Below are 27,757 nucleotides of genomic sequence, written 5' to 3'. Positions count from 1 at the left end.
AAGTCAGTGCTATTCAGTGGTCATGCCATTACATTTGCAGGATTGTAATATCAGATTATGCATATCAACATGAGAGCTACATTCAAGTTTAAATAAGACCCAATGAAACATTTCAAAAGAAAAAGAAACCATTTATTACATTCTTAAAACCACATATAATGTATCCCATTGGACAACAATATATATCGCGCTGTGTGACTCAGTTACTCTTGGACTAGTAATATACCTCTTGTACATTTTGTCATACAGGGAAAGAGAAGCGAGACAAACTATTCTTTTTTGTTTGTACTTTACCTAATCTTTCTTCAATTAAAAAAAATAGATCACTGACTTTACAAGACAAAAGTGGAGACACGTAAAGAAAAAGGTGGAAAGACTGACAAATAAATGAAAATCACAGCAAAAGAAACATTAAACCCCAATAATGAAATTCATCTTTAACTCTAACTGATTTATTTTTTTTTAAATTCCTATGTCTCTGTAAAATTTAATGTTACAATATTAGGACAAACGGGAAAGGGCTTTGACACTTTGTGAGTAACATTCACAAAAATAGAACTTACGTCCACAGTGATTATGGTTATGGGTCTCATCTTAGGTGCAAAGGTGTGAGGAGCACAAGGCTAAAAGATGACACTGGTAATAAAGGGACAAGAGATCACAGCTAGCTCCCTGAGTGGTCGGCGGCAGGTCCTCGGACTCTGCTCAAAAACTTCACAGCACCCCGAGTAAGACATTATCATCATCCTCTCAATGCTATTAACATCCTTTAGAAAGCATGTTATTTAAGTACATGAAAAATGTAAACAGTTATGGGTGACCTTGTGTGACAGATATCGTAATTAAAAAAACAAAAACAACAAAACAGATTGACTGAAAACTATTAATTTTTACTGGCATTGAGGCCCAACTCAGGGGGGCAGCTGGTAGCTCTGTCTAGCCTTAAGACTAGTGTCCAGTGAGAAAGAGGAAAGTATAAGTGCTTGGTATTCGGACAAGTGTTGGGTGTGGGACTAAAGGAGAGAGGAACAGCAAATGTACAAAATAATACAGTTGCTCCAACCAGCAAGGAGGGTTAATGTTACATATTATGGATCCTCGTTGTTTTCCGGTCAACTGAAACATTATGAGTAAAAGACAATTATACCACACCTACTGTACTGATTGCTGGTTAGAAACAGGTGGGGAGACCCTATGTATCCCCTTTTATTATACAGTTCATGAAGTCATCTTTTGCCTTGATTTCTCTTTTCCTTCGTGTCCTCTTGTCTCTTTAGGCAGGAGGCCTGGGGGGGGGGGTGCAGCAACAGCGCAGGCCGAAAGCTTTCAGTTTAAATGCAACACAAAGGCAATGTCATTTCGCCTTTGTTTGGGTACACTGCCTCCCCTGCTGTGTCGCACAGGCAACAAGTGTCCACCCCATCGCTTGCGTGATGACTGCACCTCACCCAGCTGGGTTAGTTAGCCATTGGGGCAAGAGGGAGTTGTTGCCATGGAAACCTGAGAGTACTGTCAAGAGAGGAAATAGTCCAGAAAAAGATCTGAGTCCAAATATCAGCTTTCATCGAAGTATCCATCTTGTTGTTCTCCCTCTCCACATCTTACTATCCACTTTTCTCTCCCTTTCTCTCACACACTCTAACTCTCTCCATATACTTTAATAGTCATCTATTTACATTCTTATTTAAAATATTTGTTTATAAATGTGTATATAAATTAAAGATAATTTCATCTTGTCCTGTCTCTAAGTGGCATTTACAAGGAAAGGGGTGTGTGGGACTGAGGTTTCTCATTGCATTACAAGAGCCTACAAAGAGGCAGCACCGAACACTGTCTAAATGTGTGTGAAACTGGTTCTCAGCTGATTAAGGAGGTCAGCCTAAAGCTGTGAGTCATTTCGTATCTGTGTGTTTCTTTTTATATTAGAGAAAATGACTCATGATCTTGGTCCCTAAGTGATGGTCAGTACAAAGATATTGTCTGTATGAATACGCATGCGTACCATACTGAGATGTATTTAATATAGAGAGAAATATTGACCGAGACCTGTATTAATAGTGAGACCCGTTGATCAACACGACTTCATTCTAATACTATGTGTAAAACTCTGTCTGAGAGTGGCAGGGCTGTACATTCACTGTTAGGTTCTGACTTGTGCACTGGTGCTTATCGATGAGGTACATTCATAACTGGTTGGGTGATCCACAGTGGATCTGATGTTCAACAAGTGTTAGAGCTCTGAGCTTTAGTGCTTGGTGGGCTGCTGTATTATTCTTACGATGCCCATTCGCTTGTTGTTAATGCTACAATATGCAAAGGACCATGAGCATGTGTGGTCTGTAGTGTAAGGTGCTTTTGCCTGCTGGGGAAGTGGAGGACTACTTTGGGATCATTGGAGACGTAGTATTTAAAGTCCTGGATTGTCTCGTTAACTGCTGGTTGTTGAGCTTCAACATCTCTATCCTACTCTGTCTCTCCTTTTGCTTCCCTACCTCTTAATACACTCTCTCCATCGCTCTCCTTTGTCTGTCTGTCTGTCTGTCTAGCTGTCGGTGGAGTCTGGCAGAGACATCTCGCTGCCAAAAACTTCCCGGTATAGTGGTGGGAAACTGTAGGCGGTCTCTGGGTGGACCAAACGGAAAAACTCGAGTTTGTCGATGTGGAGGTTACAGATAGACTTCATTACGGGCAGCTTGGACACCATCTGTGGAGACAGAAGATATACAAAGGTAAGTTTGTGCAATTTGTCTTTATGCGAGTACATTTTCCTAAGAAGAGTTGTGACTGCCTGTCATTACCTTGTCCAGTTTCTCATCAGAAGCACCACTCTTGTGTAGACTGTGCTGGAGAGCCAGGTAGACCTTCTCCTGGAGTTTCTGAACCTTTTGGCCTTCTGTTAGCCAGGGTCGATCTACAGGAAAGAAAATAAATGAACCCCTTAAAAAACAGCTGTCTCCCCTTAAGTTGCTTTAAGGTTGTTAAAATCACATTCTATATTTTTGTTTTATGGCTGCATAATTCAATCAAATGGAAATATATTAGATGTCTCACATTATTTTTTACACATTTTCCCTAAAAATTGATGTCAAATCCTTTCTTTGCAATTCAGAGTCAGAAGTTGATACGTACACATATAGGGGGAGACTACCTGTTTTACTCTGAAAAATCTTCAGAAAATAGCTGAAAAATCAGCATTTATAAACTGAAAAGGTTCACGTGTGAGACATCTACAACAAAAAATATATTGAGTTCAATGTGTATGTTGAAAATCTCTTGAACAGCAGTCTGGCCGTCTTTACCAAAGACAGAACAGCACTGAATAGACTACTATGTGTTGGTGTATGTATGTGTGAGCGAGAAAGCTAAAGAGGGAAAAAAATAGTCACCAGGAGATAAAAGGACGGCAGCGCTAAACAGAGCCATCTCTTCGTCAGATAGCTGGAGACGGCAGAGTCCTTTTCCCAAGTCAAACACTGCACTGACCAGGTCATCACAACCTGTATAAACACAGGAAATCAATAAATTAATGATAAACAAATAATAGCTTCAAGACTTTAATAGTCCTGCTTAATCCGACAACTGAAGATAAAGAAACTGTGGCCATTGTTATAGTGAAAATGCTCTAGTTAAATTACGGTCATAGGATCCAATTGTTAAAAAATCAACATACAGCTTACAGAGAAATACAGCTGTATTGACTGACATAATATATCTTTTTAAATGACACAACTTGGGTGATTTCCTGTTAAATGAGCTTGTCACACTGTTTACTGCTGTGTTTAATGGTGTTTGTCTTCACATTTTCCATTAGGGTTGCACTGTTACACAGTTGTGGTGGTGCTAAAGAGGCAAGAAAGTGCTTCAGAAAGTGGAAAGCAGCATCCAGCAGGAGTTTAATTACTTCTCTACAAAGACAGTTCTGGCTTTAAGGAAGTGTTGTTGACAAGATTTAATCTTAAATTGCAGTCTTATAAAGTCATCTTGAGAGCAATTACCACAGTCAGGTCATTTAAAATATAATGAATTTGTCAATACAGAAACATCTCTGTAAGCTGTCAATAATGGATTCAGAACAGTAGGAGCAGAGGCATTCTGTTAGGCATGAAAGGTAATTACTGCACCGTGCGTGTGAAAAGGGGCTTTATAACTTACATAAAGAGCTTTCATGTGTGACCCCATCAGTTATATCAATGCTTTAGAGCTTACGCCACTGTATTCCTATCAGATCCTCACCAAGTGCTTTGAAGAACTGAGCTGGGGCGAACTTTCCATTGAAGAAAATGCTGCTGTTGTTGACGTTGAAAGCTCGGCACATGCGTATCAGCAGGACTTCCAGACAGCCTGAAAGGATAGCCACAGATAGAGACAAAGAAATGGAGAGATGGAGAAAGAAGAGGAAGGGGGAAGGGTGGGGCAGAGAGGGGCCAAGATACTCCAACATGCACAAAACAACACAACAAAATGTAAATGATTTTGACCCAAATTGGCGCACAGCATATATGAATTTTTGAACAGTTTAAAAATCAACAGGATAACATGAATATCCACAAAGATTTTCCAAAGTTCAAAAGATTTACAAATCAAATATATGCATTTTATGTCAGAGATTTATATTTATATATATGTGTTGAACAGATAAAGAAAGTAATTGAAATTTTTGTTTTCAGAATTATGTTTTTCTCCCCCATGTTCGAACCAGGTGTGTGTAATTTATTCAAACATATAAACAGAAAACAGCACATAAGGCAAAGGCAGAGGGTTGGAGACAAAAAAAACAGGAAGAAACTAAAGTTAGCAAGTTTCAGACTCTGTTTACTTTGGAAGAATGAACTTTCTGCATTAAGAATTGGAAAATGTCAGCATATTAGGACTGTGCACTGACCTGCTTTCAGCAATATAATCTGATCATTCTGGCAAAGGTCCATGAAGCCAGCAATGCGTTTGGCAAACTCAACCACATACTGAATGGCATTGGTGATGTGGTGTGCACACTGCTGCCACATCCACTCAGCTGACTGAAAAAGGGACAAAAAAAAAGAGATATTAGTGTTACAAGTCCATTGACATAACTTCAGTATAGTAGTGTTGTCCAACATCAGATTTTTTTGTGGAAATTACAGTTACAATTTTGGAAATCTAACCTGCCTACTCATCGAAAAGTAATAGTAATGTAATAGCAAATAGCAAAGTAAGTTTTTTAAAATATATTTATATCTGATATTGTTAGACTGAGCTGTTATTCTGATCCAGTATTGGTACATTTCAATGTCATATATATAAACAGCATGCACCAACACAAGACTTTACACATATGGGGTTTAAAGAGTGCATTATGTACCTTGTTTTGAAAAGCACGTGTTTCCTCAGGTGTGTATTGTACCCAGGTGAATCTCTTCATGTCTTCAGCGCTGTACTGACACGTCTCTAAGTGAGACTTAACAATACTCTGAGTGATGCGCTCTGTGAAAACAAAAAAGCATGATTATGTAACCACTCATGTGGTTTGTGGTGGTAGCAGAATGTGTAACAGTGGTCATGTTTTTACGTGTCCACAGATTCATGGCAGAGTGACCTTGACTAATAACTCTGCTGTTATGCCGCTGTTGTTGAGCACAAAATTGAGCGCTAATGGCTCATTTACTCATCTTACTGTATATCTGCAGCTTTGCCACCTCCCTCCTATTATCCACTAGTCACAATATTTACTCATTGCTTCCTTTAAAACTCCCCAGAGCCTCATTGCAGTTTACTGTTGCCAGCAACCATAAAGGTGAATAAAGAAAATACAAATGTAGTCTTCCTCTCTAGAGACACTTTTCTATAACATTTCTTTACTTCCATACCTCTATAAATACCACTACACCACTAAACCATCATCCCTTTATCTGTCTCTGCTTTCAAACTTGTTTTTATAATGCTTGTTTTTCCCATTCAATCTTGTATTTGTGTCCTTGTGTCATTGTTATCCTGTTTTCCTGCTCTATCTACCATGTATCCTTCTGGCCCTTGTCCCTGTGTTTCATTTTTGTTTATTCATTGAATGAATCTCATCAATTTTGCTTTTTAAATTATATATTCTCTTATATAATTTGCTTTTATTTCATCATTATTCAACCCTTTTTGTTCATTTCCAGGGCAGTACTGCACATGTAACTGCACAGGGAAAATGACCACAACAGTGCTGTGCAAAGTTTTTATGGCATTGTATCCAACAGTACAACACACTCATGCTGACATACTTATTCATACTGAGTGCTTGCTTTCTTAATGTAAACTGTTGTTACTAAAAGTCAGCACTTATGGCAAATGTTTCGCAAGGACAAAGAATAATAAACTGAGGAATAGTGATTTAATGTGAAACAGCTGAAAGTAGTATTGGCTTTTTATTAAGATCATGCAGCAGGAAAATTATTCTGAAAAATGGGAGCAATAGACAACATATAAAAAGGTCCCCTTAAAAATAAAGGCCTGTCTCTTATAATATCCTGCCTCAAGCTCTTCATTTAAGTACATAAAAGCCTCAACCACTATTTGAGTTTTTTTGTAGATTCTGTGACAATAAAAGAAGAATTTATTTGTTATTCATCCTTGTCAGTACTCACCGAGGTCTGTTATAGAGCAGTCATCAGGCAGATGGTCCAGCAGTGCATGTGTGTGTCCCAGCAGATGTGTGTGAGAGTGTGTATGCAGGAGCTGGATCCCGTTGCTGTCTGCCCCGTCCAGCATCGTCTGCTGTGGGGAATTCTGATTGGACAAGGATGAGGAAGAGGAAGAAGAGGACGAAGAGTTGGAGGTGTTCCCAGTGCTGGTCCCTCCACCGAGCAGCTCCAGGCTGCAGTATTCGCTGGCCTCCTCGGGGGTCAGAGGCAGGTCAAACAGGTCAGGCAGCGCCGCAATGTCATCCAGGTCGCTGAGGGTGGAACTGGAGCCCCCAGTGCTGTAGGACCGGCTCAGACCTTCTTCGCCATCCTCCCCACTACCGCCACAGATGCCATCCTCCTTGGGTAAGGACAGAGCAGTAGAGCCCCCGCCTCCGGAGCCCACACACTCTTGGGACTTTTGGTGTTTTTGCACCTCGGCATAGAGGCTGTCGCGCTGCTTCTTGGACATACGACCGAATTTGACCGCTGCAGAGAGAAAACACGTTTCATTATAGTCATAGTAGTATTTTTTACCTCAGCGCAGAGATATCGCAATTTTGCTATGGTCAAACATAATAAGTGTCACATCTGCTTTCTAAAGCTTCAATGTAATTGTAAAATATTTCCAGCTCACATAGATTACTTCAGCCACCTTATCCACAAGTATGTTAAGTAATGTATATCACAGTTTGCTTGATGACAGTTTGTCACGGTCTGCATACTGGATGTTTTACCCAGCAACCGACAGAAGAGGGCTACAAGTGGCAGACCCTCTTACAACAGCTGATGTGAAACATTACAGCTGAGGGGTTCAGATTCTCCTGGTATTTTAACTGCATGCCCACTGTGATTCACTGGAGAAACACATCGACTAAACTTCCTCTATGTATGTAAAACTCTTAGTTTAACAAAGCTCAGTTGTGGTACAGTTTCGGTAAAGTGTGGTAAAGTTTACGGCTGAATGTCAAGGTTAAAGGTAGTGTACAAAGAGAGAACAGTGCAGCCTTTGTATATATATGTGTGTGTGTGTGTGTGTGTGTGTGTGTGTGTGTGTGTGTGTGTTTACCATCTCTGCTCATGCCCAGAGCCAGACACTTCTGTAGGCGGCAGTGCTGGCAGCGGTTACGGTTAGTTCGGTCGATCAGGCAATTCCTCTGCCGGGAACAAGAGTACATGGCATTGTTCTGCTGGCTGCGACGGAAGAAACCCTAGACACAAAAACACACATACAAACACCGTAAATGACACACACATTTGAGATAAAAACAGGATGGTTGAAGTTAAGTTTGGTAAGCCTGGTTTTTGCTCTCTGTGTGTGTTTTCATCCTCACCTTGCAGCCTTCACAGGTGATGACTCCATAGTGGATTCCTGAGGACTTGTCCCCACAGATCTTACAGGGGATGACCTCGATCTGAGCTGCAGGAACAAAGACAACATTGAGGAGAGAGGTCAGAATGCTGATCCTTAATGTGTGCCTGCTTGAAACTGCTTCAGATTTACATAGAAAGTGAACTTCAGATCTGTTAAGTGAAAGGCAACAGCTACATCTTTGGCTTGTGTGACACCATTGAGTCATACTATGGACTATTGCCCAAAACAGTTAATATCTAACTCAACATTACATTATGTGATACATCCATTCAAACAAAAACACACTCTTTCACACAAGCCCATATTTGGCATATATTCAGCACCAGTCTGTGTAAAATACTGTTTTTAATCAAAACTTTATCCAAAATGTTGTTTTTTTTATGAATATTTTCATTTTATCTTCTAATCCTCCTTCATTTGAACTGCTGGCTGCTAGCTGCTAGCACTAACCTCACTGGTTAAAGCTTATTATGTTGTATTACCAAGGACATCTTCCTCTTTGGCCCCTATCTCAGTCAGTTAGTCTTGCAGTCAGTTATGTGTCCATTTCGTCCTTTGGTCATATTGTCAATAAACATACTATCTATTTCCAATAGTTTGCTAATGATATACAGCTGTAATGTTAGTCCCACTTTAACCTGACAAGCTGGCCAAATTATCCTGTTATATATTTGCTCTCTCTTGTGCTGGATGTTAACAATTTCTAAATGACACAAAATGCTTTATTTTTTACTTTTGGCAGCTTCTCCATCACTATAATAATAGGCACAGTTTTTCTCTCTCTCTTTTGTTGTTGTGCTATCATGCTTTCTCCAGCTTTAAGCCAAAATTAGGTCCTTTGTATCTTCTGTAGGCCTTGAAAAGGTTGCTCATGCTTTTATCTTGTCACAGTTAGACTGCTGTAACTCTGTGTGCTCAGAGCTCTATTAGAAGGCCATCTCCTGTCTCCGGCTAATACAAAATTCAGCCGTGAGGCTTTTAACAATTTCTTTTTCATTGTCACGAGTTGTTATATTACACCTATCCTTGCCTTTTGACAATATTTCAGTTTAGACACGCAGTTACATTTGAGCCTGTGATCCTGAGTCCTTCTGGTTAAAACATGCCTCATTATCACTTCTTTTATTGATCTTAGAGTCATATCTTTCATGATTCCTTGTGACCTCTGAACCATCATTGGTTTGGCACTCTATAAATCATGTTTTATTATTATTAGGACATTAATAACCAAATTTAGAAACAGACTAATCCTGTACCAGAGTGTATTAATCAAAGATTTAAAAAAAAAAAAAAAACATCTTATAATGGGTCCAATGAGAGAGACACAGATACACTGTTCTGCAATAAGAACATACAGTACAAGAGAAGTAACTTGCCATGAACTGTGTTTGTGTGCACCCTGCATGTGGCCCCCATGAGGGAACAGAGTACACAAACAGATAGGGAATCACATGACACTTGCACACATGACACATACACAAAGACTCCTTTTTTGACCAAGAAAGAAAAACAACAGCAGCTATATCATTAGATAGTTGTTGCTCGACCTCTATATCTGTACAATCTTGATGTCTGATGCACAAAATCCCTTTTGTACCACTTGTGAGGATAGAAAACCACTTTGATTCAGGAGGAATTGTTGCACTCTTAGGTACTGGAAAACACAACTTTCCACTTCTTTTCTCCTTTAATGAAACAGTCTGCTGTCTCTCCTCTAAAACAGTTGACTAAAATACTCCAACTGATCTGGGCAGCTGCAGGCATGCAATGGAAAAATATCTCCCTCCCTCCCTCCCTTCCTCTCTTTCTCTCAGGTTCCCCTCCACCCCTCCTTCATCTCGCAGTTATATAACTCTCGTCTGTGAGCATTCCTCACAACACTCATTCAGCAGGCTCACTCTAGCAACACTGACACCCCGCCCTCCTCAGACTCCCTCTTTCCCACTGGCTGAGCGGTGTTCGCAGCCTCCTCGGTATTGGCTGAGTCACCCGTCGCTCGGGCGCTGTAGCCTGTCAGCCCATGTGGACATTCTGTCCTACTGACACACTTTCCCACTGCAGGGGGAGAGGGAGGAGGGAGGAAGGCGCGATCCCGGCTCTCCGACTAGCTTTAAGGTGGAGCTGAACAATGCTCGGACTTCCCCATAAAACATTTCCCTTAAGGCTCATAGCCTAAATCAGAAAACTGGCTATGTTACATAAGAGCAAAATGAACCAAGAGAGGCAGTGAGCCTACAAAAACGGCATTGGTTAATATCAAACACAGAGCTTCACTGGTTTCCCATGAGTCTATTTCTCTATGGACTGATTTATATGCAATAATGCTGTTTTATTAATGTTAAGCCACATTTTATTTTAGCTGTTAGCCCATACTGTACCTGGCACCAGTCCACTCAAAGCAGACAAACTCTGAACTTGAATGTCAGCTATTCAGCACCCACCCTTCTCCCCAGTCTTTGACATTGAGCTTCTGCTTCAACCCTGTTCTATTCTTGTCCTGTGCTGAGAGCCAGAATTACACAGATGCCCAGCCACCCACCCTTGTTGCTACAACCACACACGTACATGCGTTCTCACTCCCCTTCTCTGACTCTTAGATATCCAGGCACAGCCCAGGCGCGGTAAAATATCCATCTCCTTAATGTTCACTTATTTAATGTGATTGTCTGGTCTGTAAGCCGGTACATGAAAAATTACCACACAGTTAAACCAATTACCTACATACAAAGCATTAATAAGTACAGAAAACTAACAGGGCTGTCTTGAAGACTTATCAATAGATGTACCTAACAATTATTTATTATGCTCTTATCCATTATTTTCTTCATTGTTTGCTCTAAAAATATCATAAAATTGTAAAAGAGGTTCATCACAATGTCCTCAAGCCCAAGCTGACTGTCCAAAACCCAACAAAATTGTGTTTACTGTCACATAGGACTAAAAAAACACCATATATGCACAATGGAGAAAGTGGAATCAGTATATTTTCTGCATATTTGCTCCAAAAGTGACTTGAACAACAGTTGCCAATAATTTACTTTCTATCTACTAATTGATTAACTGAATAATCATCTCATATCTTCAAAAAACACCACTGTCATCAGATAAACACCAAGTGAAAATGAGCTTACTTAACAGATATGACAAATAAAACTATCTAACAATGCTGACAGAGACACAGGAGCAGTAGCCACACTAATGTTAAAGCAACATTTACCTTTAACCCCGAATATCACTGTTGACCTCTGCTAAAACACCAGTCTCAAACATCTGACCTTTAGCTCTCTAGAGAAGGCCGGCATTCCAAGAAGATCGATACCAGTCCTGCTTTTTGCTAACATGATGCATGAAGCACAATACATTCATCACCCACTCCCACACTTAGTCACAAAAAAATGCAATAAATGAGGCGAATTTATGCAGGTAAACAAAGAGGAATGGTGTTTGAGTATGGCCAATGTTTGAGTAGTAGGACAGCTACTTTTTTGTGGCACACCCAAGCCTTTTCACAAAATAAACAGGGAACAGACACGTTCACAGTTCAGCTACGAACACGGTGGCCCCAGTGTGTTTATCAGTCAGCTAAATGTGTAACTGTGTTATCTCTACGAAAGGCTAATTCAGTAAGGGTGGGGCAGAGAGAAGCACAGGAAAATCACTGGCTTTGTACTTCCAACAGTTCACGTCTTGGTAACTAATGTGGAACAAGCCGCCGATAATTCTCTGACAGGAGCCTGCGGGCCTGTTTGTCAAGCAGTCAGTATGTCAGGGTGTCATAGGCACGGCAAAGGAGAAGAGATGAATTTTGACTCTCCATATGTTCATCACCACATATAGGCAAAGACACACACACACACACACACACACACTTTACTTACTCCATTTTATAAACTTATAATCTAAAACCTCTTTTTATACAAACAGGCTGTTCGTGCTTTCTTATTATGCAAGTCACAATAATATGCAGACTGCCAAACACCCTTGAGCAACAGATTGACACCTCTTCATAAGTGCCTGACAGAATGAGAAGACACACTCAGTCGTAGGTTGGGATGGGGGTTTTGTGCTTGAGCTATGCATATTAGTATAATGCTGAAGCACTTGTTTCATCCCTCACAAAGTTGGGTGTAGGCTAACAGTGCAGCACAGAGCCGTATCACATCAATACACTGTGGCTGTCCTTGTCGCTACTTCCTTTTTTTTTCTTTTTTTTTAAAATCGTGATTGACTACAGACGTGTTTTTCAAATTTTCCTGTTTCCATAAGATTGCCTCAAGCCTCAAGGCCTGCAGAGATAAACCCACTGAGAGCAGATATATTCTCAGATATGAAAACAAAACCTGTTTGTTTTCACACCTTCTGCTTGAATCCATGAAGGCAAATGTCTCACTGATTACACCCCATTTTCTAACATACAGCTCTCACAGAATATTAGTATTTTACTCTCTGAGGGATATGTGAAAAACAAAACTGATGAGACCCAACTCAAAATGCTTTCATACAATCAGGCTGTCTGGCGACCAGTGCATTTAAATCAAGGGGGCTCTATTTTAAAAGATTCAAATACCAGCGGAGGCTGAGCTGAGGCCCACAAAGGGGGGATTACAACAGAGCTAAGAATTCCATAGGCCTCTTCTACCGGCTGTCGGTGTGTGACATAACTCTTATGATCTTTCACTATGTCTGTAATAAATACTAATACATTCTGCAGAAGTGTACTCTGCTATCCAGTACAGTAAACCATAGGAAGTGTCAGACGTCCAGACATCACAGCAAGACCCCTAAATGTCTGCCAGAGTGCCAAACTTGCAGGAATGACTCAACAATTTGGACTAAAATGATTGCGTTGGCAGATATGTATTCAAACTGGGATAAAACTGCTGACGTGAGTTTTTAGTGAGGAAACGACAGGTTGAGTGACTAACCTACATTTTCAGTGCAGTGAGCTAAGAACGGCTGTAGGTTGTTTACATTTGGATATCCTGCCAGAAATGGAACCTCCCTACACCAGAGGCCCCCTCTTCCCTCCCTCCACATTTTTTGTGCAAAAATTCATCTCTTTTCCTCCCCTGAGCAAAAAAAAAAAAAAAAACAGCTACTCTTGCAGCTTGTCTCTGTCTCCCGTTCTGCAAAAGAAAAGGTTGTAAGGTGGGCAGTGCTCAGAGCCAGAAATCCATCAGTGCACACAAGAACAGAACCAAACATTAGTAAACCTTAAGACAAGGAGGATTTAAATTATGATCTGCATGAAGATGAGTTTCAAAAAAAAATTCTGAGAGGCTAAAGTATGCTGTGGATCTGATATGTGCACAGCAAGAAATGCCTGACATGATCAACATGTTGCTCATAAACACATATTTTTTAAATTATTGCTATTTTAATTGAAAATATTAAAATATATACATGCTGTATATAAACAACCTTCCATATTAATAACAATCATCTTCTGCCCCCAACTGCCCAAGATCAAGCTCAGCCTGGACTCCGAGGGCCGCCTGTAACCGTACATGTCGCTGCACTGCCGGCGGCACGGCGCTTCCCAGAGCCGCTCCCCCTCCCTCCGCTGCCTATGCTGCTGTATAACGTTGGGTGACATAACTAGGTCAGTGGAACAGCCAGGTCCCTCTCCCTCTGTACGCTCACACTGTCGGCCATGCTGGCACAGCCATCACATCACAACAACATCACAACTACACCAACACTGTTCAGATTCATCTTGTAAAGTAAATGTCACAAAAAAAACTAAATGTTTGCCAGATTTATCAGGATTGTTTTTTTTTTTTTTTATAGAAAATATCACAAAACCTGATTATTAGCCTACCAATAAATTCAAGAAAAATATCTTAATGTATGTTTTATTCTTTAAAGCGAATGTGTGCACAATGTCCACTTTATATAGGCTACGGTTTTAGTTCACCTGCTCTGAAACCCGATCATCTGGATTACATAATTCCAGTTTTGGTTAACAACAACCTCCACTCATGCCCCTCCCTCACCTCATTGCATAACTCCAACATGGATCCCCAGGCAAAATTAACAGAAGGACTCCCAGGTGAGATATGACTCACATTTTTTTTTGGTTTGTTTGTTTTTTGCAAAAACACACATTTGGCACCGCCATGAATCATAAAGCAAAAATCACGCGTGTGTACAAATGAAGTCTTGAACTGATTCCAACATAAACAGACCAGAGAGGTGATTAAAAACAAAGTGAATTTGTCTGGTTTAGCAAATTCTCACGATTGAACAGCATGCCTCCAGCTCTTCAAACATTGCATGTTGAACTTCGCTGTGGAGCATGCAGTCTCGGGGCTCTGTGCACAGATAATCCAGTCATGAGGGATTAATGCGCACTGGGAGGAAAACAGGCGCACTCAAGTTTCCCCCCCGTGCGCACACATGTGGCCGCTCATGCCCTTACAAAAACCCTTAAACCAACTTCAAACTAAACATGCACCCATTTTACTGTGACATAAAATCAACTTACCTCTCATTTTTGATGTTTTCTTCTTTCTATGCTGGACGATGGGAACTCGGCTACATGTGGTTAATGTAGGTGTCAGGACAGGAGGAGAATAAAAGCGCAGGAGCCAGAGTGAGCTGGCTCTGTAAATATTAACTTCGTCCCGGCTGCAGACAGCTCTCGTAAAGCACGACCAACAAAAAAAAAATAAACTACCCGAAACTCCTCTCCCTCTATCGCTCGGTCATGTCCGAGCGGAATAAAAGAGTGAAGAAAGTCGCTTTGGATCGCATCGTAACAGTCTCGGCGAATAGATTTGGCTCAACTTCTTTTGACAGAATAGTCCCACGGTGGTCGACGAGAGGTGTTCGGTACCCCCCCCCCTCTGCGCTCTGACTCTACGCTTGCTTTCCTCTCAGTCTACCCTGCTAACCTACTTTCTCCCAGCGTGGACTCTCCCATGATCTCACTGCCGACAGCTCCTCTCTCAGCGCTCGCGGGGGCGCGCAGTCGGGAGCGAGTTTAAGGTGGCTGTGCAAAAACGATTGACTGTAGTGTTCGGCGCTTACTCAGACTGGTGCCGCTTCGTGGAGATAATAGGAAGGTAATTAGACCCACAATCAGACATTAATGTAAGACATCTCCCCCTTCATTTAATTTAGGTCTACACCAATTGCTGTAACAGTACAGGATGTAGTCTATAAACTTGTGTCAGTAAGATTCATACCTGACTAATTAGGTGTTGTTAAAACAAGTAGCAAGTAGCTATCAAACAGGTTATTTGTTTGCCTGAGAGGTGACACCTTATTATGGAATATTAACCTCAATGGTGTTGATCTGGATGACTTTATATTAACTTTTGGCTTTCAGAAATGTATACCTTAAAAGTGACGGTGTTGCAGGAACAGAAACAGTAGCAGAATGTAAAGATGATAATTGATTAATCAGCTCTTCAGTCTTTTCCTTTTTCTTTCTTTTAAAGCAAAAATACCTCAAATTCACTTGTTCCAGCTTCTCAAATGCTCGTCCAGTGTGTAACATTTAGGGGGCTCTATTAGCAGAAATGGAATAAAACATTCAAAGGTATGTTTCATTAGAGTATAATCATCTAAAAAATAAGAATCATTGTGTTTGAGTTAATTTAGAATGAGCCATTTTTCTACAGACACAGCGGGTCGTCTTCCATTAAGGCTGACATGTTGAACCGACATGTTTCTGCAGACGCCCAAAATGGACAAACCAAACACTGGCTGTAGACAGGGCGGTACGTATTTTTTGCACGTTTCGCAGCCACTGTAGTTTCTCCTACACACTTCACAGCCTGTTCTCATTCCCAGGTCATCAAATACAAACGTGAGTGGTGTTCAGTTAGTTGCAATCTGCAACTTCACAGCTAGATGTCACTAAATCCTGCACTCTGATCCTTTAAATGACAGTAATAAGATAATAATGATATGATATAGATGTAAATTTTTATTAGATTTTTGACTGTCAGGCAAAAAAAGACCTTCAAAGACCATTTTATAGACCAAATAATGAACCGAGAAAGTAATCGGTAGCACCCTCAGTAATTGTTCTCTGCAGCCGAGCAGAATCAACATCTCCGAACAAAGACTGTTTCTTAACAACAATGGCACTCACTTCGGACTGTATGTATCTGCCACTTTTAATAGTGCTTGTGATATTTATGAAAATGAGCACCCCTATTCCCAAATAAATGAGAATAAAGGCAAGTCAGTTAATTGTAGTATATACAATCTTGCAAGTTGCTGCAGAGACTTTAGCTCTAGAATGTTAATTTGAGCTGTTGTACTCAAATGGGCTTTGTTCCTGGGTAGTGTTCTTAGTCCAGTATCGTTAAGTAAATATGCCTGGCTGCTCCCCCAATGATTGCTCACCACCATTCAATTAATTCTCTGTGGAGCAGCTCCAGTTTACACCGAATGACCTCGCAAAGTTTGGTCTGGTTTCTGTTTCAGGTTCATATTTCTGTACCTGATATGAAGGAAGTATTTCACTTTGTTGCATCTCATGTATTCATAGGATATCCACGGCGGTAGGCATTTCTGTAGCAATTGTGTTATTTTTTGCTCACATGAATCATGCTCTTTGTTTGGACAGTTTGTACTTTTAAAAAAAGCCAATTAACAGCTCATCTTCCCTGCTTGAATCTGTGACTAAAAAGGATTTCAGATTCTGATGTAAATGTGTGCTTTGGATGCTTTATTGTGACTGTGAGGAGGAGGTGGGTGGGTGCTGGGGGGTTGCTGTTGCGGGTGGCCTTATGATGCAATGTTCTGGCAGCAGTGTTATGAAACAGCATGAAGGCAGAGATTACTCAAACTAGGTTAGTGGAGCAGCCGAGCACAGAGCACCCACAGTCACTGATTCTTTTTCTGTCTCTCACCCACACAGAAAGACACTAGGCACTCACAGTATTTTGTCTTTTCCTCTCCCAACCCTTTTCCTCTTCCTTGTTCTTCACATGTAATCTCGTATCTTTTTTATCTATACACTTCCATCTCTTGTGCTGCAGCCCTGATGAAATATAGTCCAACAGTTTGATGTTTTTATTCATGCACACATGTTCAAGTCCTAATTTTTCTAGCCTTCTCTGCAGTTTTTCCTCTCAGGTTTGTATGTGTGCTGTTTTTCCCTCTCTCTCGCCCCATGCACAATCTCCTCTAAAGCCCCTCTGTTCTATGTCTCCCTTGACAACGGCAGTGACACTTTGACCTTAGCTCTTATGTAACCGCTGTGCAGCCCGGTTAGACAGCAGAGAAGGGAGAGAGAGGGAGTGGGAGGAGGAGGAAGGCTTTCGGCATGGCTCGTATATGGCAGACATTTTGTTGTCCGATGATAAAGTAAGAGGTGAAAGAAAGGGGCAAGGAAGGGGAAGAGCTTAGAGCTGCGAGAAGCTGGAGGATTTTGGGAGGTTGCCAGCCAGCAGCATAACAGGATGAGGGAGCAGATTGGGGGGGGGGATATTTACATCATAGAGTGTGTGACAACAAGCACACACAGGTGAAAAAAACCCTTGTCCACTTTGTCTAAATGCCTAAAATCTTTTTAAGGCCAAAACCAACACGCCCATTGCATTGACAGCCCTAATGGACAGAAATGATGTCTCAGCAATAGAAGCATTATGATTTCCAGTTTACACCTGCCAGGGTTATTTTAGGCAGTCTGAGATAAAAATGCACTGCAAAAGAGTCTGTTTTCTAATAGGGAAGCACTGAAGGACAAAATCCCTTTAATTACTGTGCACAAGCAAATACAGGATGGGAAGCACAGCTGCAATAGGTTAAGAGAGATACTTGTTGCTGTTACCATGACCAGTTACACTGTACAGACACATGTAGACATCATCTAGATGTACAGAACCAATTACTTACAGTATGTTTGCATTTAGTAGGCTGATTTTCCCACCCACCCATGAATCCATGCTTGTCGTCAACGCTTTGAATGTCGGGCAAGCATGCGTTTTGTTGTTGTGCAGACAGTCTTGTTGTTAGGAACAGCATAAGGTTTCTCCTGATTCAGATCAAAGCCAGTGTAGCCTTGTGACTCCCCAGGGTTGAATTTAAAGGCCTCGCTCACATCAAAGAGTCTTTGTAGGGATGAGGGACCGACTGTAACTGATTGGCTGCACATGGTTTCAGTGGGGCCCCATGGCCAATCTCTCTGCCTTACCAGCATCAGCTCCTTACATTCCAGTCCATCTTTTCATACGCCATATTGTAAATTGTTTTCATCGATGCATTTATATATGAACAAGGGTAATTTGAGCTACATCTACCATAGGTAACATTCACCACGTTGTGTCCTTTATTTCATAATTTTAACTCATCACACCCACAAAAAGGCAACAACACACGCATGCCCATACACAAGTACTGGACTGTGGCAGTCAGTTTGCTGGGATTATTTCTGGCTCCTGCCATCCACAGAGCTGTAATCCCTCATTCCGTTAATCTCCCTGTTTTCTCCTCTCTGGAGGCACCATTAATCCCCCCTCCCCTCTCTACAGCTATGGCTCTGTAATCTGTGAGCTTTGCTGCGTCACTGGGTCAGTGTGTCAGATAGAGTACAAACATTGTTCCCTCCTGTCACAATCTACTCAACGTTCATCTCCATCTTTTCTATTTTTCATTCACCGTTCACTCTATCTTCCCGGCTCCTGTTACCACTCCACACTCTAGCACATCTGTTTTTTTTCCACCCTCAGTTTCTTCTTATCAGTTTCATTTCTCATACATTGTACAACTCTACAGTTTGATAAAGGCTGCAGAACAAATAATATATGAGTTCAATCACAGGTCATTAGGTACAGATTCATCTCACTGAGCACTCACACTCCCCCAACCCACAGGCTTTACAGGAAGAGCACAGGCATACATTTGTGTAGTGTCCTTGGCCTGCCTTACACTCAATTACACCGCTATAAAATGAGCTATTGTGAAGTGTCTAGAAACGGTTCTTATGCCATTTATCACAGACCATTTGAATATCAAAAATATTCAACACCTGTTTAGGAGGTTGAGCACAACCTGCACTGAAGTAAAACCTAAATGAAGCCTATACAGGAGTTATTTCAGGGTCAAAACCTGACAAGGGGCCGAATTCATAATATGTATATTTTTAACCTGAGCCACTAAACAGCAGTTAAAGTAGTATTTTCTGAGCATTTCCTACTGAGTGATTGAGTTATTTTACAGGAAACATATCTGTATTTCTTTATCTCTCTGTACTCTTCACTCTGGTTTGAGGTGAGCGCGACTCATACTTATACTTCCGTAGACAATCAGGACCTAGCATCATTTGTCTGACGGCAGATTGTGGTTTGTTTGGTTATTTTCAGTCAAATGAGATCAGACTTCACCTGCACAGAGGGGAGATTAGACACATTTTGAGTGTTTAATTCTTAGTAAATAGTACCTGAATGTGTTTTTAAACTTCTTATAAGCTTATTTAGTCATGAATTTTATTGTTAAATAGAAATACATAAGATTTGAAACTGAATTTTGGGAGCTTTGAGTTCAAATTTGACTCAATATGAACTGTATGAACTCTGTTTTCAGTTTAATTATACTGCATCTAATATTTATGTCAGCAAATGCCTGCTTTCTGCTAATGCAATTACTGACATTGACTCCTCACATTTGCACAGTGGAACCACAGCATTTTACTGTTAATGCACCCGAACATTCAGTGCCTATTCAAAGTCACGCTACAGTGTATGCTGAACAGAGGAAGATTAGTTCTTCTCTATTTTCTCTGTACATAGTACACAATAGTCACATGACTTCTCTAAACCTGCACCACATACCAGCATGTATTCGAAACAGGACAAATACTTCTAAAATGTTGCTAAATTCAGCCTGGAAATGTTCTTCATGGCTGTTTGAGGATGTCAATCCCGTGCTGACACACACACACACACACACACACACACATACACACACACACACACACACACATGCACACACAGAGTAACACCATATGTTTAAATCTCTATAGTATGTCCAGACTTGTCTTGACAAACACAATCAGCAGAAAATCTCTCATTCTGTCACTCACCGTCTCCATTTCACATCTCTCTTTCTTTGTTCCTGGCAAAGCAGGTTCAGCATCCACACCCACAGACACTTGAATAGAGGGCGAGCCTATGTGGCTTTGACACATTGACTTTACTGAACATCTCATTTAGGTAATACATTATCAAAACAAAAGACAGGCGTGATTATTCAAGTGTGAACTTCATCATAATCATCAAGCAGAGCCCTGGCTTTAACATGCATGTTTGCCTCAGTGTTGAAAAAACTGTGCAGCTTTGTCTGTATCAACATTAACATATGATGCATAAAACAAACATGTGCCATGTAAGGAGGTGGTAAGAGTAACAGGAGGTTGCCACGGAAACTGGGCTGTGTTTATCTCCAATGTCAATCTATGGGCTTTGCCATGTGAACCTGACCCAGTTCCACCCAAGTGAGTGTGACTGCACACACACACGGATACACACATGTACATGCGATCACACACGGACACCGACAACGTATTGATGTTTCTATCGGCAGTGAATAAGGCCAGCGAGCACAGCGAGGTGGAAAAAGTTATTCCAGTATCCTGCACATTTTCCTCTACAGTGGCTATTCTCGCTTTCGCCTCGCATCAATTTGCTTCCTCCATCTTCGTCTTGATGGTCTATATCTGCTATTCCCTTAGATCCTCTATTCCCTTTCATTTTTCATGCGAGACCAGAGCTCATTTTTATGTGTAATCCTCTAACTGCCTCAAATTATCTAACCAAGGAAGAATGGAACAATTGAAGAGAATCAGCTAAAATCACTTGTCTTCCCCTGTACATCTGTGTTTTACTGTGCAGCTTTTGTTTGGTTTCTGAACAGGTTTATCACATTCACCACCTAGATTTTTCGCCTCAGACCATCTGTTCAACACATTCAATTCACAGTGCATCCACCTATGTCACCTCAGATCGTTGTTTACCGGGATAAACGCTCTGCATTTGGAAATCATGCATGAGGTGAGGTGAGACTTGGTAATTCATTTCATATATAACCGCCCAGATGACTCATCGCAACACAGCCAGCAGAAACAGAGACATCTAGTGTTGGGATTGTAGTGTAACATGCTGGGCTTATGTAATACTTTGAGTTTGCTCTTTAGCATGCACATTTCATGGTTTTCATTCATATTGTCAACAGACTGCACAGATGCACGATGCCACAGGTTGAGTTCATTTTATAGGGTTAAAAAACAACACACGATCAGCACACTGTAAGAGTTTGTTCCCAAAGCAAATGCAATGACACATTATCTGATGGCGGCACTTGACTGCCCCTCCATGTGTCACAAGCACCCGATCACAGATCGACAACCTCCACAAACATTATGCAATCAGAGAACATTATGTAATCCGTCATCACAACAAAAAGTTGGACCAGATCACAGAAACTCTGGCTGATGAGCAGATCCCTATGGTGCAGCTGATTCATCTAACTTGACTGGCATCTATGAAAGTGCAAGCTGTCTTTGTTCAGCTGATATGTGTTGTGCCGGATGTTGGATTTGATGGGTGCATCATTGTCAGCAGTGGAGTGGAAGACAGTGCTGTTGGGTGTTTTTCAGATTCTGGAGGTAACAAGAAAGAAACAGGACTGTGCAAAAAGTCTGCATTGCGTCACAGCAGGGAGCAGAGAAAAAGGGAGAGAAAGGAGACAGGAGGGGGAGAGCAGGGGCACAGCGAGGAGAGAGAGGGGTGTGTCTTCACTGACCTAGTTAGAGCGATGGAAACCCCCCCACCCCACCCACAACCCCACTTCACTACTGACGTGTAAAGGGCACTTTCAAACAGTACCAGACAGACAGGAATGAATGCAGGGAGGCAGGAAAGAGAGATAGCCAAGCAGTGAGAGGGGAAACAGGCAGGGGGGCAGACGAGAGTCAAGAAAAATGAGATCGACTGAGACAGGCAGACAAATGTATCCACAATGATATACCAGATCGGGGTAGATCTGGGAAATATCTCTGTGAAAACAGGATAAGCCTAAAGGGATTTAAAACAAATTAATGATAACAACAGAACGCATCTGAAATATGAAACCCCTTCATATCCTGTGCAATATTAGATTTCAGCCTTTATTTTCAGAGAATAACATCTTTGTAGCACAAAGCAGCTTTTAATAAAATCAAAGCACCGCTAAGAAATGAAATAACTGAAAAAATACAAGCTGTAATTCCTAATAAACAGGATGTAATCTAACATTTCCTGTTCTTTTCAGGGTTCTTGTTGTAGAAATATGAATTTTCAAGGCCATTGCGATGTAAGATGTGTTACTAGCATTAACATACTGCATTAATTACAGGGATTTCACTTCATTAAGCCACTGCCTCTGCAGGTCACATTCACACTAATGGCTCATTTACACATGCAGTTAGACCTAACCTTCAGTCTTTTCTCTAATAGGATGATTGTTTCCCCTTCTGGCTTCAAATAGTCCACATTTCAGTTTGGAGGCCGCCGTTTAATGGAGCAAGCTGACTCTTTCGGCTTAAAGGGCATGCAAAGCTTTCCTGAAACCAAACTGTATGAACTAAAAATAGATTTAAATACATAAAACAACAAGTGAAAGGGCAATTTCATACTCCAAAACTTTCTGCTCTGTCATCTGTTTTTGTGTCATGTATTCTCAACTGTTCCGTTTAGTCTGTCCAAACCTTTTTCCAGATCACATTTTCAGATTTCCATTCCTCCCCCTCCTCTTTTTTAATAGGCCCTCAGTCATTCACTGAGTTTGTTTCTTTCCGTCAATCTTTTCTTTCTTTTTGTTCAGCCCTGCATGTTGTTGCTGAAGTCCTCGTCTTCAGTGACAAACTGAAGCCTGAGGCTGGTGTTCTTGTTATCTCTGCACTTTGCTCACCTGGGTAACCTCTTGAGTAGCTTATTTGGACAGCACTGGACTGTTGTAGTTGTAACAGTTGACAAAACCCAGAGTTGGTTTTGGGCCATCCAAACCACTTGTGTTCCAGTTTTAATCTCTATTACTACTATACAAAGAAACTCTAAACCTCTAATATAAATCAGTGTCCTCCCTCACCAAAACAGCCCCCTTTTACTCTCTTTAAAGTTGTGTATTCCTTTAAAACAAAGTTGTCCTTATGTCCTTAACATTTAAGGCCATCATACAGAAACAACCATTGTATGCAATGTTGCCTGGAGCCAGAATGAGTAATGATTTTTAAATGTTCTTTGCATTTTCTCAACAACTCATCTTGTTTTTTCTTTTTTGTTGCAACAATGGCCTCATCTAAGGCCTGTGTCCTTCAAACTAGCACTCCTTTGCCCATCATTATCTGTCCTTGAGTACTCGAATATGTGTTGAACAGAGCCATTATGTATGAAAGGTTATGATGCAGATGATGACTCATCTGTGTGATCTTACGCAAATCTGAATGATGTTCATGGTTATTGAGGAAAAGCAATTTCAGTGAATGTTGCATCATCCAGTCTCAGCAGCTTTTGTCTTGATTCATTCAGATGGTTTCGATCACAGAAACCGTATATGATAAGCGCTGAACATTACAAGGGACTACTTTTGAAACTGTATTCAATCAGTGTCCAGCATTTATGCCACCAGACACTCAGCAGCTTAGTCACTCTGGCGAATACACACCCTCTGCCACAAACAAGTGAATCAGACCCCAGAAGACAAACAAGCACATAGAGACATAGTTACTGTAAGGAAAAACAAAGCATACCATAACAACTAGAGCAATGCACACAGACACACAAACACACACTGGGATTCTGTGAAGCTCAGTGTGGCTCCATTTCTAATTAAATGCCCATTAAGCAGGCCATCATTGTGCCACGTCTGGCTTGTGTGTGCGGCAGCCAGACCGGCCTGTGTCCAAGCCTCAACACCCGCGCCCCCCGTCTGTCCAATTGGATAGAAACACTTTGACAAAGACGTGTTGACAAAATAACAAAATAACAGGTTGCTGAGAGCTTCATGAAGGTACAAAAAGGCCTGCAGATGTCTTGATGATTTCTCTGTCTGTTTCAATTATCTGCGTCTTATTGAATCCAGAAACTTATTTACAAAGGATCTTTCTTAAACACAGGTTTAAGCCAGAGGCCTGAGGCTGTTTTATTGTGACTGTCAGTTGTTGACGAGCTTAGGAGAAATTGCGGGCTATTTTTTGCTCAATTGCTGTATGACAATGGAAAATAATGTGTGAGAAAAATTGTTTTCTAGATCAGGGCTGATACTGACACACAGCAAAGCATTGACCCATTTCTCCTTACAAAGCTGTTGAAGAGCGGAGAGGTTGTACTCGAGATCAGACCTATTGCACAAGGACAAGATTTATTATAATATATTCTCCCTTTCCAGTCTGGCTTTGTCAGTGCTGCTCTCAACCAACCTCTTCAACACTGAAATTATCACTTGGTAGGCGGATTTTTTTTGTGTTAAAAAATGTGAATACAACTGCCCCAACTAAAAATGACAAACTAATAAGGCCTGAGGAGGTAAGTGTACAAACATTTCTTCAAACATTAACTTTAACCACAGTACAGAATATATATAGACTACTAAAAAAAAAAATGTGCACATTTCCAACCACAAACATCTATATACATTTCCAGCACATAAGCGTGAGACATGTCAGCGTTAAACGTGCAAACAACTGTGGTTACATTTTGCTACTCTTCTAGCTGGAGCGGTAAAGTATTCGGCCTTGTCTCACAGAAGAGGAAATAATACCACCATAGCAGACATTCACACGATACTCTGTTTCTATAAGACATACTGGTGTAGCTGCCTGTAAAATAAGTTCAGTAAAAGTTCAAAGACCATGAGGTAAGCTTTGTTTTAATTTGTGTATGCTATACAAATAAGACTTGTTGCATTGTTACAGTTTCTGTTTTTTTTTTTACTTTTATGTTTGGAATGATGAGTTCTAACGTTCTTAAGAAAAAACATTTTAAATCAAATTATGAGACAGAGTAGGATGAGTAAACACTACAGTAAGTACTGCTATGATAACATAATACAGTGTTGCATTTAGAAATAAAATTATAGAACTACAGTGAACTGAAGTGAAGTGTCATATCGGCTCTTTTTTTTCAAATCTTGTTTTAAAACAATACTCACCTTTCATATGTACACTGAACCAGTTTTTGTTTGCTGTAATCATTCATCTTGTCCATACTGGCCATGAAGAGATCCTTTTCTGACAGTCCACGGTCCACGGACTTCCTTTTGTTACGAAAATGTATTCTCAAGTCAAAACTAATAGCTGAGCTTCATCCTATGCCTGCTTTATTTTAAAAGGGGATTTTGTACGTACAAACTGCAACTTTGTAAGATACTCTATAGACTTCTGTAGCTTGCTTCTTATCTCTGCTTAAGACTAAATTAACTGCTACGAGCATAACACACCGAAAGCTCTGATGGTGGTTCAAGTTGCATTGTGGTTAATGCAGGGGCTAGGATTTGAAATTAAGAACAATGTGTGTAATTAAAAAAGATACATTTTGTTCATTGTGAAACCAACAATGTTATAGGAGCGTGATGTTAAATCGGTGAAGTACTCTTTTAACAGGAGGAACGTTAAATGTGGGTATTGATTTAAGGCATTGTTTTATTGTTTTATGCTCAGCTGTTTGGAGTTGCATCCCAGTTTTAACTCTTTTGTCTAAACTAACACACTAATATTTTTCACTCTGACACATGGCCACTTATTACAGAAGCATGTGCAACAACACCACCAACACCACCAACATCACTTGCAGCGTGGACACCTCACAGGGTTTGGCTTACTGTCCTTTGTTTCTCCTGGGTTTCCTTGTCAATGGTGCTGCTCTGCGGGCCTTCATTGCCAAACGGGACTCCTGGACAGACACCCATGTCTACATTATTAACCTGGTAATAGCTGATTCTACCCTAATCCTCTTCCTTCCCTTTCGGATCTTTGATGCCTTCTTCTGCCTGCCCAAGACTTACTTGTGTAGTTTCCTATTGTCCATACATTACATCAATATGTATGCCAGCATCCTGACAACGGCGGCCATCAGTGTCCACCGCTACCTGGCTATAAGGTTCCCACTGCAGGCCAGATCATGGAGGAAGAAGAAAGAGACAGCTTTTGCTGTGTGTTTGCTCATTTGGAGCTTTCTGGTGATAATATGTACTATATACAGAGAGGAGAACAATCCCAAAAACCTCTGGACCTGTTATGAAAGATGTAAAAATTCCCCACTTGATGCAAAATTAATTTCAATTATGGTGTCTCTAGGCTTCCTCTCTCCACTGCTTATCATTGTGTTCTGTTCAAGTCAGATCATAGCTATTCTGTTAAAGGTGGATGACAGGTCAGGGGAAAAGAAAAGCACCATTGGCATAGTAACAGCAAACATGGTTGTGTTCTTCATCTGCTACACACCGATCCATGTTGGCTTTCTTGTCAACTACTTTGCCCCTCTACCTGAAAACTGGCATGTTGTACACACACGTGCACATCTATATTTACTTGTGTCTGAATGGATTGCTTCCACAAACTGTTGTTTTGATTCCATCAGCTACTATTTTTTATTGATGAAGTTTTATTCAAAGGCAGTGGGAGCACAATGAATTACTCTGTCTTTAAAAACAGCATTTTTGTGTCATGTTTTTTTAGACTGTAAAATAAAGGATATTGTTAAAGGGGCACTCCACTGATTTTAAACAATAAAGTTCTGAGAAGTGTGTTACATCAGCTGTGGCTCTGCAGGGGGTTTAAAAAAATAACCCAATAATGTCATCAGCATAATCTTAGTTTGGGGCTCAGACACACCATCTCAAATATAAACCTACATCACAAACTGAAGGTGTAGCATTTGAAAGAAATGTGAAAAAGGAAGCAATGAAGGTCAAATAAAAGATGCATTATGGGAACTGTAGGATGGAGCTTGATACATTTTAGGGATTCAAAATCAGGATATCTTGACCTTTCCGGCTTCATTTTTCACCATTTTTAAATATCATTCTGTCTCTTAAGTTCCTGAAATTTGTGGAAGTACAACACAAAAACACTGGAGTGCCCCTTTATATTTCCAACACAATAGCTGGCTGGCATTTTTTTTTTACTTTTGTGATTTATTCGTATATAATGTTAGCTATTATAATGTTTTCAGCCTTATTTCCCAGTTGGCTAACTGCATAGTTGATTTGTTAATGTAGGTATTTGTCTTTTCAGTATTGTTAATTATGTCAGCATCTGTTACCTCTGGCTTGGTGTAAAGTTTCTGTACAAACTTTTCAGCTGCTTTATAGATGTTTGTGGGTTATTGTCTGTGTATGTTTTGGGATATAAATAACTGTGATGCAACTCAACCTTTTGTTGACCTTATTGCTCTCTGTGTGATGTTCAAAGCAGTACATAAAAGCAGAAGAACAAGGGATATTCTCACCTCTGCATCAGACCTCTCAACAAAACCACAGTCTATATCGAACTGGGCAACACAGACGGTATCAAGTCAATGCACAGTAGGGGAGATGAAGCCTTTCACTCCCTCACAAAGGCTTATGAATGAAGGTCAGTGTCCAGCTCCCTCTTGTGGTGAGAAAAGTAAATGCTTAAAGGATTTTCCACTGCCTGTCTGCTCTGTAGCTGCCTGTTGTGAAGTTTCAAACTGCCAATCTGATGACAAATGTGTCTAATTTACAGAAAACAAACTGCAGTAATGATAAACACATTACACAGATTGCCGTG

At 40.7% G+C, this 27,757-nt stretch overlaps 2 protein-coding genes across 2 annotated transcripts; one reads left to right on the top strand and one right to left on the bottom strand.

Annotated features, from left to right (window-relative positions):
- Nucleotides 1-110: 110 nt before the first annotated feature.
- LOC127368822 (nuclear receptor ROR-beta) lies at nucleotides 111-14,976 on the bottom strand. Its single transcript, XM_051410011.1, has 10 exons — nucleotides 14,501-14,976; nucleotides 7,973-8,058; nucleotides 7,708-7,849; nucleotides 6,603-7,127; nucleotides 5,339-5,460; nucleotides 4,883-5,015; nucleotides 4,234-4,341; nucleotides 3,387-3,497; nucleotides 2,799-2,911; nucleotides 111-2,704 (listed from the first exon to the last, which is right to left on the bottom strand). The coding sequence occupies exons 1-10, from the start codon at nucleotides 14,505-14,507 to the stop codon at nucleotides 2,543-2,545; spliced, it is 1,509 nt and encodes a 502-aa protein (XP_051265971.1). The 5' UTR covers nucleotides 14,508-14,976; the 3' UTR covers nucleotides 111-2,542.
- Nucleotides 14,977-24,267: 9,291 nt separating this feature from the next.
- Nucleotides 24,268-27,405, top strand: gpr35b (G-protein coupled receptor 35 b). Its single transcript, XM_051410222.1, has 2 exons — nucleotides 24,268-24,864; nucleotides 25,755-27,405. Exons 1-2 carry the CDS (start codon nucleotides 24,860-24,862, stop codon nucleotides 26,635-26,637), a joined length of 888 nt encoding a protein of 295 aa, XP_051266182.1. The 5' UTR covers nucleotides 24,268-24,859; the 3' UTR covers nucleotides 26,638-27,405.
- Nucleotides 27,406-27,757: the final 352 nt, after the last annotated feature.

The sequence above is a fragment of the Dicentrarchus labrax genome, unplaced genomic scaffold (genome assembly GCF_905237075.1).
Source record: "Dicentrarchus labrax unplaced genomic scaffold, dlabrax2021, whole genome shotgun sequence".
NCBI lineage: Eukaryota > Metazoa > Chordata > Actinopteri > Moronidae > Dicentrarchus > Dicentrarchus labrax.
This window is presented reverse-complemented; position numbering and strand designations above follow the sequence as displayed.

Bases quoted from the DNA above. Each gene is read 5' to 3' on its own strand.
- LOC127368822 (XM_051410011.1), bottom strand. The intron at 7,128-7,707 runs GTAAACACACAC...TTCTCTCTGCAG, and splicing joins TCTGGGCATGAGCAGAGATG to CGGTCAAATTCGGTCGTATG. The intron at 5,016-5,338 runs GTACATAATGCA...TCCCTTTTTCAG, and splicing joins CACGTGCTTTTCAAAACAAG to TCAGCTGAGTGGATGTGGCA.